Raw genomic sequence first — 18631 nt, 5'->3', positions numbered from 1 at the left:
GCAAGATTGGAGCATCTACAAACACTTAGGTAATTCAAAAGTACATCTTCATCCTATCATATTGTACATGTATTTCTTCTTTACAATTTTTTTTAGTTCAATATAGAATGGGAGATTCGAGTCTCAAAGGTTTTTATTTTTTCTACACATTTTGGCTTTTATGTTTTCATATAATTTGTAGTTATTTATGACTTTAATCAAAATTTTAGTATATGGAATTGTATTGCCATTCACACTTTAACTTCTACATTTTTCTATATCTATTTGTTCTATACGCCTAATTGGGCAAAAATTTTGATCCTCATACTCCAACAATTATATAATATTGTCAACTTTCGATATACACTCATGGGTTTGCTTTTGGTTTCACCCAAAAACGTGTCATATCGATTGAGATAATTACGCTCACGTATATTACCTATTTTCACTACCTTCATGAATGAATGTAGGATTTTGTTAGCATTCTTGATAAGACCTATCACACAAACATATTATCATGTATATACATTCTGGGATAGTATATAGTTGATATATGCTTATCCAACTGTGAAATGTGTGGATTTTAAAGTAGATTTGAATTTTATTATAGGATTAACAAAAAAAAAAAAAAAAGGCTTTAAAAAATGAATAACAAATTTTGATGACAAAACTGAGAATATTCAAAAGATATGAGCTTGCAGGTAATTGGGATAAAACATGTGAAAGTTTAAACATGGATACAAATGCACGTGCATGCAAACACCTTAGTTTAAAAAATTGAGTAATGAGCACATATAACAAATTGTAAAATAATCATAAACATACCAAAATCTATTACAATAAACCATGACCCAAATGTGAGTCAATTAATAGTAGAATTTTGCTATATTATCTATTCCGTTTATAGTTAATTATTTTTTAAAATTCAACATATTGTACTAGCTCTATATTTTTCTTGAAGTATAACTTAAAAATATCTATTTAATGTTTGGTTTCGATCTCTATAATCCTGTGAAATCCTTAAATATATTGATTAATTTGTTTCTTCTGATCTCTTATTGCTTTTTTCTTTTTTATACCAACTGAAAAATTAAAGGTAATTACGCTCACAATACATCCAACCATAATTGGAGAATAGGATAATCAGTCAAAGGATATGAATTATATTACAATAGATAATTCAAATAATTAAATGTATATGTGTATACGTAAGTATATGTGCATATATATATATGTACGGTACATATATCAGTATGTGGGCGCATGTGTATATATATGTGATATGATATGATGTATGTGAGTGTTTTAGCATTTTCGAAAATCATACATGTGTTGTTTGAAAACTATTTTACTGTTTTTAAAGTATACATTAGTTTCTTTTCAATTTCTTTACATTATTTTGCTTTTTGGAAAGAAATATTTAGTGTTAGACAATAATTAGTAATGAGATATAACACAAAGAAAAATGGAGGAGGACAAAAGCATTTGAATTCAAGATTATATTAGAAATAGTGATAAGTTAAGAAACTAATTAATCTCAAATTAGAATATATCTTTGAAAACCAACCATTAATTTGTAAAATCCATGCATAAAAATAGTTTTCCATTTAAATATAATCCATCAATCCCACACACATTCTTTGTATATAAACCAAGTTCTAAACTTCCGCTGTTGCAGGATCCTCCAAATTAAACACAACACAATGGGTGCTATCTCTTTCAAGGACCAACTTTTAGTCTTCTTGGTTGTCTCGACCTTGGCCTTGGCTCGCTCGAAACCGTTGAGCCCATGGGAGATCCACATCAAGAATGGATTGAGCGATGGGAAAGCGTTGTTCGTACAATGCAAGTCGAAAGACTCTGATTTGGGCGAGCGGACCCTTAGCACTGGGGCCGAGTTCAAGTGGAACTTCAAAGTGAACATTTGGGATACGACATTGTTCTGGTGTTACTTACGCAAGCCAAACGGAGATCAAGTAAGGTTCGACGCTTTTTGGGTCGAGAAGAAGACCGAATGGTTGCGTGTCAAATGTGATGGTAATATTTGCAATTGGATTGCTGAAGACAATGGAATTTACCTCAAAGATAATAGTACAAATGAGGAAGAGTTTATTCATTATTGGAAATTTCGAGAAAGTAAGTAGAACATATGACGTTCATTTTTTACGTGCTGAAAGTTTTTGGAACAACCTAACTCCTTATACTAAGTCCTTATACTAAGTTGAGGTCATTACCAGTAAAACCAATAAACACTTTTTATTTCAAATAAATGGAAGTATGAACATAAATGTAGGTGTTAACGTTAGATTATATGTCAATTAGTTTGTGTTATATATATTTACTCAGGCTTGCTGATGTGGCTACTTAAAGACAGAGAAAAAGGAAAAAGAATTATGTGGGTATGGAAAACACCGTAAATACATTAATAAAAAAACTTTATATTTAATACAAACAAACCATATATTTAATTGTGTGATTTTTTGTTGGGTAAATAATTATTGCCACTTATGAATCAAAATATCTGTCTGAGTATCGAAATTGTCTTTCAAATAAATTCCATCATCTTTAGCAGTCCAAATACAGTTTTTCTCAAAGCACATTGTATAGAGCCAAATTGATATGCTCTCAATCCAAAATGATTCGAATGATGAATGTTGTCCATTTGGTTTTTGCAAGTAACACCAAAACAACGTCGTATTCCAAAAGTTTACTCTAAATCTCCAATTGAATTCAGTTCCAGAAATAAGCTTACGTTCCCCTAAGTCCATTGTCTTTGGATTTGCAATGAGCCAACAAGATTTGACCATTGCTTAGCCCATTCACAACGTGGATATGCCATTTTTCAAGCTCTACAGCCTTTGTTTCCTCAAGTATTGTCAAACACAACACAAACAACAACACCACACACTGCTTCTTCATATGTCCTATTTCTATTTGCATATTCATATTAATTTGCTCGATGGAAAATTAAACCACCTTGCGATTGCTTTTATAAGGAATGTGACATGGTGCATTGAATTTTTGTACACAGCTCCATTTCAAAACTGAAAAAACTATTTAAAGTAATATTATGAATGGCGGCATTTAGTTATAAGACAGACCTTAGTTTTAAAACATGGATGGGTTCATTTAACTAAAATAGTAATTAGTTTTAAAACCAAAACTTAGTAAGTTATGGAGATTTATACTGAAAGAAGATTATTAGTGGCTATCTTTTTTCTCTTTGGTATACATTGTCTTGAGACTTTTTTTACAGGACAAAGATAATTAGAAAACAATTAATTTGTAAAACTAGTTAGTTATATATTTTTCAACCGTTTTAATTTGCATGATTCTCTCCATAAATCGTTCAAATCTGATTTTTGAATGTATACATATTGCGTCTTCTCATCCAAACTTATCTAGGATTTGTGTTGCTAGTCATTTGTAGGTCGGGTTGTTGAGATAAGTGTGGAAATAGCAAAATTGTAAATAGTAACTTGAAAAATGACAGAAGGCCAAAAAAATAAGAAGAATAGTTAAACCGCCACACATCATTTTTTTAATTATATTAAACTCAAATCTACCCTAGTTATACGATATTTCATAGATTCCAAAAATAAAATATTTGAATAACTCCAAGATGAGACATGATATCGTAGATTTCACAAAAACGGTGTATTTGGCAAACAACATTCAAATTTAGTAAATCCTAACTAAATATGTTATTTTGTTGTTGGACAAGATTGTAGCAACCTCCCTGTAATAATAGCAAATATATCTATAAGATTCTCTGGTTTGTTGTATTTTAAACCTATTATTAACAATATCGGTAATTACTGTAAGACTCGACCTTTAGGTATCTTAGATTTTTCAAAGAGCTTGAAAGAATTAGTTTTGAGCAAATTTAAGACAAGGAAGTAGGTTTTGTTTGATAAGTGTGTTGGGATGGGTGAAAAGAAGGTCGTGTTGTGGAAGTTTAAGAGCTTAAGAGGTTAGAAAGAAGTAAATTTTTGGCTAAGTATCAAAGAAGAGCACTTTTGACGTTTTGGGTTGGCTTGAAAAAATAGTTAGAAAGGTTAGAAATGATTTTTTAGTGTTTAATGTTGGACGTTTTAGCTAACTTCATAAAGGAGTTATCACAACTCACTTGGGCAATTTTACTCAAATTGGTCTTTAAAGTTCAGAAATTGAATCTAGTTTATTGAGGACGCATGTTGGGCGTTTTGGATAAGAGAAGGCAAGAGGGTCAGTTTGTGAGTGAATCAGAGTGAGAAGCAGTCCCAGAAAGTTACTGAATGCATAGTTTGGCATTTTGCTCTGAAATTTGAAGGTTAGAAAGTTAACTCATTTTAGAGCAAGTTTGTAGCCGAAAGTTTTGTCAAAAGCGTTACGGATTTTAAGTTGTAACTTTTCTAAGTCGGGTTTTCTAGTATGGACGAGAAGTTAATTAGGTGAGATGGTCTTGGAAGCTTGTGATGCATTTTGAACAACTATGTGGCATGATTAAGGCGATCGGTTTAAGGATTTAGTGAAATATGAAAGCCTTGTTAGCATGCTTTTTTAGGGTAAAACTAAGTAGGAGATGTCTTAATAAGGTTTAAGGTGGTGTTAAGCAAGGATGAGGTGTCAACGTAAATTCATGCAATGGACTCTATAGTTAGGTGCGTTTTGAATAAAATTACTCTTAAAAGTTTTCATTTTGAGTCTATTTTCAAAGATGGGGCTACTAGTCAAAGTTGAGTAAGGGAGGGCTGAGTTGTGGTTGTAGAAAGCAAGAAAGATCAAAATATGGGTGATTTTGAACAAAGTGAACTTCCAGAAGGCTGTAGAGTTCATCTGTTTGAATCTGAAGCTGAACTTTTGTCGTAAGCATATTCAGACATTTCTCAAGAAGTTTTTATAATAAAGTATTTTTATTTGAGTTATGGATTTTAAGTTATTAAGAATTAAAGTGAAGTTAAGGCTCTTGCCAAATTACAAGTTTCTTGATTGGTTGGAGGTTGGCTGAGTGACAAAGTAATACTAGGCAATTGGGTGTGTCTTTTTTATACATAGGGGTTTTTTGCTAATTTCGGACGCATAGCACAAGTAAGATATGTGCGCCGCCAAAGCCCTACTGCTCATCCCTGTACGCCAGTCGAGTCAAATGTGTGTCTTGGGGCTGTTTTAAGTGAAGTTTGATGTTTTAGAATAAAAGAGAATTAGTTGGAGTTGTTTCATATTATTTCAAGACAAGAATAAATTGACAAGCATATCCACCAAGGGTTTGATTCGCGATGAGTGAGTGAAAAATGGATTTACTATGATTATTTCAACTTATAATTTGTAAAATGATTCCTATATAACAATTCTAATATGTTTTACAAGCTATTATTTAAGTTTTATTTTAAGTGAGCCTTATTTCTATTTATCAGCATGTTTATGAAAAGTGTTAAAGCATGTTATTTAGAAAAATGTTCTAAAGAATGAGTTTAGAAACGGTTAAAGCAAGCATGTATTTTGTAAGATTTACAAGCAATTATATATGAAAAGCTTGATTTTAACAGAATTGTTTGAAAGATAAAACCATGGTACTTTATATACCGAGTTCTCAATGGTCAATGTGTACAGTGAGGGGTATAAGGCTATGCTGACCACTTAGCCGCTACCACCAAGTTTAGGTAGGAATAGTGTGACCAAAGGTGCTCTACTATCTTAACCGAGTTTTTTATGAATAGTATGACCAAAAGTGCTCCACTATTTGATCGAGGTTTAGCAGGATAATATGACTGAAGGTGCTCTGCTATCTTGTTTAAGTTTTTATTAGTATAGAGTATACATAGTTAAATGAATATTTAAATATTAGAAAGTCTTCAGTTTAAAGAGATTTCTTAATATTATATGGTATGTTTATGGAATATTTAAAGTATGTTTGCTTTAAAAGTCTTTTTTAAAACATCATTACTCACTGGGATTTTTAGCTCACACTTACAAATTGATTTTCCACTTTTCAGGTAGAGGTCGTGATCTAAGAACCTGACTGTTGTCTTCCGAGATGTTGTGCAAAGTAGTTGATATATAGTTTTGTTATTAAGAGTTAGTTTTAATGTGAAACCCAAAATTTCTTAAACCTTTGAAATTAATTAAGCTTAGTCAAAGGCAAGATAAATAAAATTTATTGGGAAAATGAAGGGAAAATACTTGGAAAGATGGAAGTTTAGGTTTAAGAGGAGAAAATTTGAAACATTTTGGCTAACCATCAAAATGTATGCTTTTGGACATTTTGGTCCACCTTATCTTGTGAATACGGCCCACTTTGTGATTGTTACAATTGTTCTAAGAATATGTTGACAACATGGCATATGAGGCCTTTGGTGTACCCCAAATGAAATTCAAACGAGACATGGAAAGATTTGAATTGTTGCAGTCATTCCAATAAACGATCAAACGAGACATGGGAAGATTTGAAGACAAAAAAAATCTACCTTAAATACATTCTACAAATTCTTGAAACGAAAATGAAATGGAACATATACCTCAACAACACGATAATCGAGATATCAAAAAGATTCAATCCATCTACCTCCAAAACAGTCTTTACTCGCTGTAAAGGCATAACAAAAATTTCTTTGTTATAATTTTACTATTGTCTTTGAAAATTAATGCTAAAGGATGTACTACAAAGATTGTAATTAATTGACAAAATATGTTTAAAATACATATAACGTGAATATTAGTGTTAAACAAAAAAAACAAAACGTTTAATGTAAAAAGATGCAAATAAAGTGAATACTAACGTTAAACAAAAAACATAACATTTCAAAATAGTTAACGTAGTATGTATATAGATTTAAATATGTGTCATTTTTACAAGTAGCAAAATAAATGAAAATATTTACAAGCTATAACAAAATTTTGGATTCTATCAATGATAGTCTTCTATCACTCTAACATATCAATGACTATTAGTAATAGAATTTGTCATGGATTGTAAATATTTTGTAAAATTTGCTATTTTTAAAAATTCCTTTTTAAATATATATTTTCTATTTATTTTTTATTAAATCTATACAACTGACATATGAATATAATTTTTTACAATAAAAATCAACAAAACAAAATTTTGGATAATCATAGTTGCCATTATTTTAAGGGAGGATCTAACATTTAAATTCAAATTGTTATTAAAAACATATATTATGTATTATTTAATAAATTGTTTGAAATATAAAGAAATAAAAAATGTTGTATTTATATTTGACATTATTTTAGATGGACGATCGAAATTTTAAATTTAAATTGTTATTAAAAATATATAAGATGTATTATTTAATAAATTATTAAAATATTATTTGAAATATAAAGAAGCCAAAAATCTTGTATTTATATTTCACATTATTTCAGGGGGAGGATCTAAAATTTAAACTCACATTGTTATTAAAAATATATATTAGAAAAATTTTCAAAAATAGCAAATTTTACAAAATATTTACCACCTATAGCAAATTCTATCACTGATAGTCATTGATATGCTATAGTGATAGAATACTATCATTGATAGAATCCAAAATTTTGCTATAGCTTGTAAATATTTTAATTTGTTTTGCTATTTTTAAAAATGCCCCTATATATTATGTATTATTTAATAAATTGTTTAAACTAAAAAAAATTCGAAATTTTTTGTATATGTTTGACATTATTTTAGAGGATGTTACTGCAATATTGTCCAGCAACAAAATATTCGATTTCATTAAGATTTACCAAACTTGAATGTTGTTTGAAAAATACACTGTCTTCGTGAAATCTGCGATATCCTACCTCATTTTTTGGAGCTATTCAAATAGACTGTATTTGGAATCTGAGATTATATGTATAATTAGGTTTAATGTATTTAAAAAAAGGGCTGACAACGATTTTTCCATTTTTTTTTCGGTTTTTGTTATTTTTCAAGTTTGTTATTTAAAAATTTGTTATTTCCACAGTTATCTCATATTAGATTATCTCACTAACTCTTAGTGGGATTTGTAGTTGCATGAGACATTGACACCAAGTTCACTAAAGTCCACTAAGAGTTAATGGATTGTGAGGTGTTGGACTTTGGTGAATTTGAACATGCATGTAAAATATTTATTTAAAAAAAGATTTTTTCAAATTGTTAAAGACTTTTGACACTTTAATGCTTTTTCTTAAAAACATGGTACTTGCGTAAATAGCAAAAAAGCCTAAAATAATATATAGCATATATACGCAAATTTCTCAATTCGAAAACTACCAATAATAGCATTTATCACTGATAATTGTCATCAGTGATAATTGATGCTAGTCATATATGCTATCACTAATTGCATTCATCACTGATAGCACACTGATAGCTTTCAATTTGAGAAATGATTATTTCACACACTTCTCGGTTTTTTCACGTTGAAAGTTATTATTAATAGCTACAATTAGTGAATATCGCTAATAGCTGTTATCGATTGTTATCACTGATTGCTACTATCAATGATAAGTTGCCATCATTATAAATATTTTTACCATTTTTTCTTAAATTGAAAGCTATTATATTTATAGTTATTGATAGTTGTTATACGTTACTATCACTAATAGATGTCATCACTAATAGCTTTTAATTTGAGAAATATATTATCAATTGATATAATTTATAATAGTTATAAGCGATATCTTTTCAACGATAGCCAATGAAGGGTAGAATAACTTTCAATTTGAGAAATATTATATTAGTTGCTATAGTTAGTTGTTATCGCTGATAATTGCTATCAGTGAATTAGCAGAGATAGCTTTCAATTTATGAGATGTGATATTAGTTGTTGTCACTAATATCTTCTATCAGAGATATTGCTATCACTTGATAATCCCAATAGTTATTATAAGTAATTTTTCTATATTGTTATCAATATAAAATGATATCACTAACATCTATCTATCAATAAATTGTTGTAGAAGGATATCACTAATAGCAACTATAAGTGATATCATTAGAATGATATTTTTTTTTATAAGAGATGTTTCCTAGGTAAAACTAGCCATTTTGAATTGATAAGGTTTGTTGGTGCTATCAATTGATATTTTTTATAGCTACTATCAACGATTTTCTTCTATTACTGTCAATTATAATATCTATTAATGATAGCAATAAAAGGATATTATTGATAGCATCCTTAAGCAATATCCCTAATAGACTACTATATATCAATGATATCAACCTAATGCTACTCTATGACATTGTGGTTGTTTCTTTTTAGCATAAGTTGACAAGGAAAAGAGATCAAATTAGCATGCTATCGGTAATAGCTTAATTTAAATCACTAATAACATACTATCTGTATGTCAACTTTTATTACTTATAGTATAAATGAAATTGATATAGTTGCAACTTTTGTCGAAATAAATTATTGATTTTAGGTTATGTTATCAACATTTATATCGTTTAGAAATCCAAAATTCAAGTTATTAGTGCTAAATTCATGAAAAATATATTATTATATTAGACATGATATCATTGATAAAAGTCATCACTGTTAGTATGATATTGGTGATAGAAATCATCACTTATAGCATCAGTGGAAGGAAAGTGGAGGGCAAAATTGACATTTAAAAAAATTACCATATGACTGGTCAAAATTGACGTTTTACAAATATTGTTCACTTGTGCTATAGATTATATTTATTTTCTATTTTGTGTTATATTGTGCAATTTTCCTAAAAAATTCTTCAACCAAAGAATTTTGTCTTCTAATTCTCTAACTGTAATTAGTTCATTCCTTCATTCCTTCACTCATTGGGTCCACTCGGTTATAAGTCAAAGAATAGCGGATCAACACTAGTGGTAGCCCATTTCTAGTTCACGAGGAGATTACGAGCAATCGGGAGATACAAAGGTGTGTGTTACTTTAAATCCTAGTTTTTGATTTAATTATGGAGATTTAAGCATGTTAATTTCTAATTAGATTAGATGCAATTACAGTTTATTTTGATCATTATTTCACTGCACATATATCTATTTTTTCATCACCTTCAATAGCCGTTTAGAAAATGATGACCAAATTTTAAATCTTGAATTGAAAATATTATTTATTTTTTTAAAAAATTAATGTTTTATTTTACTTCTCATTAATGTAATGATTGTGATATGTTATGAATTAGATATGTTATGATTGATATATATATATGACTAAGATATGACTTGTATGATATGTTTCATGTATATGCTATGGTGTTATGTTAGCTTTGTCTATTAAAGTGGTACCCATATAGGTGTCTCTCCAGATCACCCATCTATTTATGCTTGTGGGCTTAAGTTTGTGTGGCTAATTTTTATGAATGATTTGATGGGTCACTTACAGCTCAACTCTCTTAGGGTGTTTCCTTTAAGTACGTCGATGTGTCCTTACCTAGACTAGTAGTGGGTCCCTTACTGAGTATTGTTTATACTCACTCATTATATATTTAATTTTTCAAGCAAATGTAGAGGTAGATGAAAACTATCGAATGACAAGAAGTGACTATGGTTCACCATAGGGAAAAGTTTATGATTTCTTCCGTATTTATGTTTTCAGTATCAAATCTACAATATTTTATTTCAGAACTTTTGAGTACTCTTATGATATTTTCTTTTTATTTTAAATACGATCTGAACTAATATTTTATTTATTTTTTCATTATATACTTTATTTATAATTTATAAATGAATATTTAAAACTTTTCCTTTAAATTTTAGTTTCTTCTTTTATTTTAAATAAAAAGGTCTTTATTTGTTTTAGTGGTAACGACCTTAGCTTAATATAAAAAGTTGGGTCGTTACAGTTGGTATCAAAGCCTTAGTTTTTAGATTCTGTAGATTGACTTACGGTGTAAGTCTTTGATTTTTATCCCTCGTCACTCGCCAAATATGTTTTATGATATAAGTTTATGATTATACATATATGACCTTACCTAAATTAAACTAGATAAGTAAGAATGTTATGAATTATTTTGTTGTAAAAGACATGTGGTGGTGGAATTTAGAAAAAATGTCGCCACGCAAAAGTGTTCGTAGAGGTGGTAGGAAAGGTATAGGAGCTGGACGTAACCAGTCTGAAGGACAACCTGCTGTACAAGCTGCTGACCGCACTACATCTGTCACACTTGCAAAACTTGTTGCCATGAAGCAAAGGTACAAAGATTTTTTGTTCAAAACGTTGGCAAAACGTCAGCTTTTCCAACAGACCCAAACAACTTCTATTCAGACACCGACTGTAGGTATTCAGATCACAGTTGTAGGAGTTCAGGCCCCAGTTGTAGTCCAAAATGTATCTGATATGGTTTCAGCAGAAGCCAAGCACTTTAGGAATTTCAGGAAATATAATCCTAAAACTTTTGATGGATTTCAGATGTGGTTGACCTCTATGGAGACCATATTTCGAACTATATGAAGTGTCCTAACTACCAGAAGGTTCAAAACTTCGTGTTCATGTTGATTGACAGAGGCACGACCTGGTGAGAGTCTAATGAGAGATGTTATGTGGAAATATAAACTAGATCATGTGAAAATAGTTTAAGGAGAATTTTTATGTTAAATTCTTCTCTGCTACCCTAAGCGATGCCTAACGCCAAGAGTTCTTGAGACTAGAGCAAGGTAGTATGATTGTGGAGCATTACAATCGGGAGTTTGATATGTTATCACACTTTGCTTCTGAGATGGTAACCATTGAGGCTAATAGAGCCAACAGATTCGTTAGAAGGCTTAAGTTGGACTTCAGGGTTTCGTTCGAGCTTTTAGGCCAGCTACCTAAGCTGATACACTGCGCTCAACAGTGGATATAAGAATGCATGATAGGATGGACCTAGCCAAAGCTTCACAGAAGGGGCTAACTTCAAGACAAAAATGGAAGGTTGAGGAGCAGTCTATATTTACAAACTATAGCAAAATTTTGGATTCTATCACCTTAGCATATCAATAACTATCAATGATAGAATTTTCTATAGGTTGTAAATAATTTGTAAAATCTACTATTTTTTAAAATTTCCCAAAAATCAATTAATGAAATTTAAAGATTTTAATTAATTATGTATAAATATATATATTATTAATTAAGTTCTGGAAGATAAGAATAATTATATTATTGGGGATAGTATAATTACTTGGGAAGATATATTATTAAGATATTACATTTAAATTTTGAAAATAATAATAACTATATTAGGGGCATTTTTAAAAATAGCAAAATAAAATAAAATATTTACAAGCTATAGCAAAATTTTGAATTCTATCACTGTAGCATATCAATGACTATTAGTGATAGAATTTTCTATAGATCGTAAATATTTCGTAAAATCTACTATTTTTAAAAAAAATCATTCTATCAAGGATAATAAAATTGTTAAGTTATTGTTGTGTTTTTGGAAAAATAAAAAGAAGAAAAGTGTTTGGTTGAGATAATTAATGAGGAGAAAGAATAAAGTTATTTTTTATTTATTTTTTGAAGTGAAATGAAATAGGAAAAGGAAAAATGATGTATTTAGGTAAAAAGGAAATAAGGATAATGATAATAATAATATTGATAATATTATTGTTATTATTATTATCTTAAATAGGGGTTAGGGATGCGTGATACACTATTCATCTTCTTCCTCTTCAAAGAACCTTAGCCCGCCGCCCACCTCCTTCACCGTTCATTACTGTCGGTCGTCCCCGCCCAGGTACCGTTTGTCACTCCGCCTCAATCCACACTTATCATCGTTAGCCAAGCCGTAGGGTCACAGTTCTTCCTCGCAAGTTCAACAGTTATGCGTTGTGGAGTGCGATCCAAGTCGACCCTCTCTGTCGAAACCCCGTTGCGCGAGCATTCCTCCTTCACTCAAGTCTTGTCATTGCACGTGTTCACTGACCGTCTCCGTCTTCGCCCAGTTCCTGTCTTCGCCGATCGTCAAACATGCACCCGAGCCAATCCTTTGTGAGCCGTGTAGCTAGTTCTAGTTGTCTCCCTCTCTCTTGAGTAGTGTTTCCAAGCCATCTCCATTCCAAGCCATTTAGCAAGTAGTTAAACTTCATTGTTTCTTAGCCATTTTCTTTTGGAGCCATATTTTGGAATAATTTTTGTTAGTATTTATTTGAGTTTGGTACTCTCATCAAATATCTATTTTATCCTAAATAATTTAAATGATGAAGTTAAGTGGGATTATTTTTCTTGAAGGTTGGCTAATTTTAAACATAGGATTTGAGTATGGGAGTTTTTCATTCTTTGGTTTCAACCTTAACCTTGTGGTAAGTTTGGATGCTTAAGTAAATATTTGGGTGATTGATTGATAAAATTATTAATTTTAATTTTGTTTATGTTTAAAATCGAGTTAATTGGAAACTGACTGTCAGAAAACTATTGTAGTTTTTTTAGCTAATCTTCAGGTAAGAGACTCTACGATTAAACCCTTGGCATTAGATTAAAGAGCTAACATGTATATTTTTTCTTATTATGCATTAACGTAGCTATGATGCATGATGTGACTGTTAGGGATGATAGATATTCATGGTTTATATATGACTGAGATATGTAATGCCCATGATATGTTACGAATCAGATATGTTATGAATGAGATATACCATGATTGAGATACGTATGAGTGAGATATGACTTTTATGTTATGCTTCATGTATAAGCTATGGTGCTCTGTACCCACATGGGTGTCCCTTGGGATCACCACCTATTTATGCTTATGTGGCTAACCTTTATGAGTGATTGAATGAGGTCACTTTAAGTTCACCGAGAGCCTAGATGTATACTTATGGGATCACTAGATAGCGTATGTTCGGGAGCACTCTAGTTATGAGGTACCTTCTTACAGGACTCTAACAAAAAGTTAACATACACCTAGGGAGACTAATAGTGGATCTGCTACTAAGTATATGTTTATACTCGCTCTTTTTATGTTTAATTTATCAAGCAAATGTATAGGTAGAGGAAAATTAGCAAATGATAAGAAGTGACCGTGGTTTGTCATTGGGGAAAGCTTATGATTTTTTCCGAATTTATGTTTTCAATATTTGATTTACAGTATTTATTTTAGAACTCATGAGCTCTTATGATGTTTTCTTTTTATTTTAAATAGGATCAGAAATAGTATTTTATTTATTGTTTTTTCTTTATATACTTTATTTATAGTTTATAAATGAATATTGGAAGCTTTTCCTTTAAAATTTAGTATATTCTTTTATTTTAGATAAAATGGTCATTATTTGTATTACTGATAATGATCACTTCAGTTTAGTGCAAAGAGGTGAATCGTTACAAATATTAAAACTCATTTAATAAAACATAGAAAGTGTTTATTCTAAAGATTTGAAATTTAAACAAAAGTGCTGAAAAATAATAGAGGAATATTACGAAAAAAAGAGAGAAAAAGTTAGCATCGACTTGATATACATTCAAATAACCAAAATATACAATTTAATGATGTATTTAAAAGTACAAAAAAAAATTATTTTCCATGAAATGTATCGGACTCTCAAGAAAATCAAATCTCCACCTCAACGATTCAAACAAAACCAAACTCTCAAATTTGTCAGATTCTATTATTATCGGTAATCGTGGAGAAAACACCTTTGAAAACAACATTTTAAAACAATAAGAAATAAAACTTATTTAACATGATTCAAGATAGTGTACCAAATATAAATTAGTACACGATCTAAACAAAAATCGTTGGATATTAGTTTACACAATCGTTTAGCCGAATCTAAACGATCGTGTAGCTAAATATAAACGATCATTATATCGTGTACTTGGATAGTCAAATATAAATGATCGTACGATCAAGTCTAAACGATCATGTATAAAAATATCTTGAAATAAAATCGTTTAGATTTGGTTAAACGATGTTGTACCAAGATTGTGTAGCAAATATATTACATGCGCGAGTGACCAATTAATCGCGTGTTAGCTGAGACCGTTTTGGTATTTTTTTTACTATGAGCTTGTTTGCTTACCATTAATTGAGACAGTTTTGGTATTTTCTATCCTGGATTGTTAGTTTTGTTCGTTTTAAAAAATATTGAGGGTAAAGATTTTGCACCTTTCTAGTTATTTTTTTTTTAAAATTACCCGTTTAATAATGCATTTAAAGAAATAAATTATCCAAACGGTAATATTTACATGAATGTTTGAAATTTAGTAAAATATATTGGAATCATTCTCGGACTCCTTCCAAATATTTACAGAATCGGTAATGGAAAAATATATTATTTTTGTTTCTGTAACATCGAAATATTTATTGACTCTAAAGAAAATGAATGAATGATCACCAATAATTTAAAAACGAAAAATCTATGAACAAAAATGAGAAAGAAAAAAAAAAGACGTTAAAAACTACAAGATTTCGATGACAAAGCAAAAATGAAACTGAAGGTAGCGCCGTAGAGGCATCAAATTCAAGAAACGTTTTGTTCTAATCCGAAGGAGAGTTACCTGAAAAAAAACTAGTACTAGATCGTTACAAAAATATGATACTAACGGCAATATGTTCAGTCAAACATATCTCTAAAAAATTTGCATTAAATCTTGGGAGGAAGCACAACCAGAGGGATATCGAGAGTCGTCCTACTGTTCAATATCTTTGTTAAACTCCTTAAAAAATATATAATTCTTCTTCCCTTCCTCCTTCAACCAAACAAATTCGCCACTTAAGACCATTTTTCTGAAGATCTCTTTTTATCCTTATGAGGGTTGCCCGATGTGGAGTGCAGCAGTGCTCCGGCGAGAGGGAGAGGAATAGTTTAGTGTGAAAGTGAGAACGAAATGGAAAAAGAAGAAGAAATATATTCTTTTAAAAGAATTCTACTTTTTGTTCTTTTTTTAGTGGGGGACATGCATATGTTCCTCATCTCTCCCTTCCCCTTTTGCTCCATATTTATATCAAACACAAGTTTAGTGTATATATTATAAAGAGATTAATTAACGTTCCACGTTCCACCTCCCACTACCCATTAAAGAGGAAATATTTTCATTACATCATCATCAACACGAAGACCTCTAAACACTACATTATAATTGAGTCATGGATTAACACATCTAAGCTGGAACTTGTAAGGGGAAAAAAGGTGAAAGTTGAGGGAGTGAACATAATATAAGAAAGATAATTATAAAAGTCCTACTTTCGTTGAATCCATCATTCTTTAAACCATTGGGCCTAGCATAACTAAGCATTTCAATTGAAGGAAAGAGAGAAACATAAATATATTGACGGTTTATTGGGTGGGTAATATTTATTAATTTTCCCACTTATGAATCAAAAGTTGCGTTTTATCAGGGTTGTTTGCAAGGTAGATTCCATCATCTTTGGCATGCCAATAACATGCAGAATCCAAGCATCTATAATAGAGCCAAATGGAATGTTTTTCTACCCAAAAAGCTTCAAAAGATGCATGTTGTCCATTTGGCTTTTTTAATTGGCACCAAAATAAAGTTGTTTCCCAGAAGTTAATTCTAAAAGACCAATAGTACTCCGAGCCAACATTAACTCTGTGTTCTCCTAAATTATTGTCTTTGGATTGGCAGTGAACAAGCAACTTTTGGTCATGGGTTAGGTCATTCATCACATGGACTGTCCATTTTTCAAAAGCAGCACCCTCCGTTTGCTCTATTCTCCCCACAAACATCAACACAGCCATCAACAAAACTATCATCACCCTGGTCTTCATTTTTTTCACTCCCATTATCATTTTTACTTACTTCTGCTTAGAAATTCATCACTTGCTTTCCCTTTAAATAGGCAAGGAAGCCATAGATGTCAATGTCATAATAACATATTAAACGGCCTTATTTACTATTTTTAAGTAATACAATTAATAGTGTTCAATGGACCATGTATATCCAATATTTTTGTTAACGACAGGAATATAAAACACACAATTAATTGTATTCTTACAAAGTCATTTTTTCTTTTGGAACAAATGTGGTCCTATTATCCATATTATTCTAAATTAAAGTTGGATAATATTATCATATGGCCATAACCTTCTTAGCTTACAAATTTATTCATCAACCTCTCCATCAATCAATCTTCCTGACTTTCTTGTCCCCTCCTCATCTTTAGTCTTGTAACTATTATTTTCACAACTATATAACTAGAGGTCGTAGAGATCATTTGTCGTAAGACAACCACAATCGTGTTCAATTGTCTATTTTTCTCTTTGTGTTGTTTCTTTGTTCTTTATTTTATAACATGTTATCATCACAAGTTTCACCACTTTAGAGATTGTGTAAAAAAAATTAGTTTTATTGAAATTTTCTTTTTAGTTTTGAGGTATTTAGAATCACGTTCATGTACGGTGAATATTTTAATTTTGGTGATTTTGTCATATGTAAGCATTTGGTATATTCATCGATCATTTATCTTCTCACTACCATCATTTATCTTTCTTCAATTTAAACATAAAGTTAAAAAAATATGGGTACTCTACATTAATCATATGTGTAAGTTATGTGTTTGCCAAATTGATTGTTAAAATATATTTAATATTATATTTACAATTGATTTAATCAAATTGTAAAACTCATCCAACGTTTTATATGAACATTGAAACTTAATCTTGAGTCGTGGTTTGAAAAACATTTGTGAATTTTTTAAAGAAAATCTTTTAGAAATGTTACTTTGTGTATTTAATTAAATTAGACCTCTAACACCCAAAAAAATTTAAGAAACTTATCATGGTTGTTACATTAAATGGAATTGGAAGTTATGTAATTTATTTGGTGTTAGATTAATTAAAATTAGAAGTTAAAGAAATTTATTTGGCGTAATGTTTTGCTTTAATTAAATATATATATATGGGGATGTATATATTTAATTAAAGATTTTGGAATTTGGTGAAAAATGTTATTAATTATCACATGAGAGTCCAATATGATTGAGCTATTCGAGAATTAGAACTTTCGAGGATGAAAGTTTCTCAAAAGAGAGAAGACTGTAACGATCCATCTTTTTATACTAAGTCGTGAAATTATTACGTTAGAGAGAAAAAACAATTTTGACAATTCCTTAAAAAGAGAAAAACTAAATTTTCATTAAAAATATCATGAAAACGTGTTGGAGCTGTTTTTACAAATTTTAAAAATAAAAATAAAAATAGATAAAAATGTTTCTTGTTTATCTTCAAGTTTCTCAATCATATTGAATTTGGTTAGGCATATATACTGGTTGAATTCCAAATCTCATTCTCTAAAAATTAACTTTTTAATTAATCAAGCTTATTCATACATGTGCATTGATCTTCATCATAATCTAATTTTTGCATTGGTGATGAGCATTTTATGAATTATGGGTACATATATATAGCTTTTTTAGGAATAAAATTTATATTTGTGAAACTTATATAATCTTATTTTGAATCATAAAAAATAGAAAAGATATTGAAAATCAAATATTTGTAGACTTTAAATTTTTAGTTAAATCTTATATAGATTTGTGAAATATGCTATATCATTTTAGATGCATATTATAACTGTTAGAAAAGTTGTTAAAAATAGTAAATTTGACAAAATATTTGCTAACATATAAAAAAATTTAGATTCTATGAATAATAGACATTGATAGATTGATATGCCTCTATCAGTTGCATTGATAGACAGTAATAGAAGTCTATCAGTTTATATTATTGATAGAATCCAAAATTTTGCAATAGCTTGTAAATATTTTAATT

General features: G+C 29.9%; 1 protein-coding gene across 1 annotated transcript; it reads left to right on the top strand.

Annotated features, from left to right (window-relative positions):
- The first annotated feature begins 1682 nt into the window (after positions 1-1682).
- On the top strand, positions 1683-2123 carry LOC105436265 (S-protein homolog 74-like). Its single transcript, XM_011661458.2, has one exon. It carries the CDS (start codon positions 1683-1685, stop codon positions 2121-2123), a length of 441 nt encoding a protein of 146 aa, XP_011659760.2.
- Positions 2124-18631: the final 16508 nt, after the last annotated feature.

The sequence above is a fragment of the Cucumis sativus genome, chromosome 7 (assembly GCF_000004075.3).
Source record: "Cucumis sativus cultivar 9930 chromosome 7, Cucumber_9930_V3, whole genome shotgun sequence".
Taxonomy (NCBI): domain Eukaryota; kingdom Viridiplantae; phylum Streptophyta; class Magnoliopsida; order Cucurbitales; family Cucurbitaceae; genus Cucumis; species Cucumis sativus.
The sequence above is the reverse complement of the archived record's forward strand: the minus strand, read 5'-3'. Positions and strand labels throughout refer to the sequence as shown.

Excerpts from the sequence above, each read along its gene's own strand:
- LOC105436265 (XM_011661458.2), top strand. The coding sequence starts at position 1,683 with ATGGGTGCTATCTCTTTCAAGGACCAACTTTTAGTCTTCTTGGTTGTC.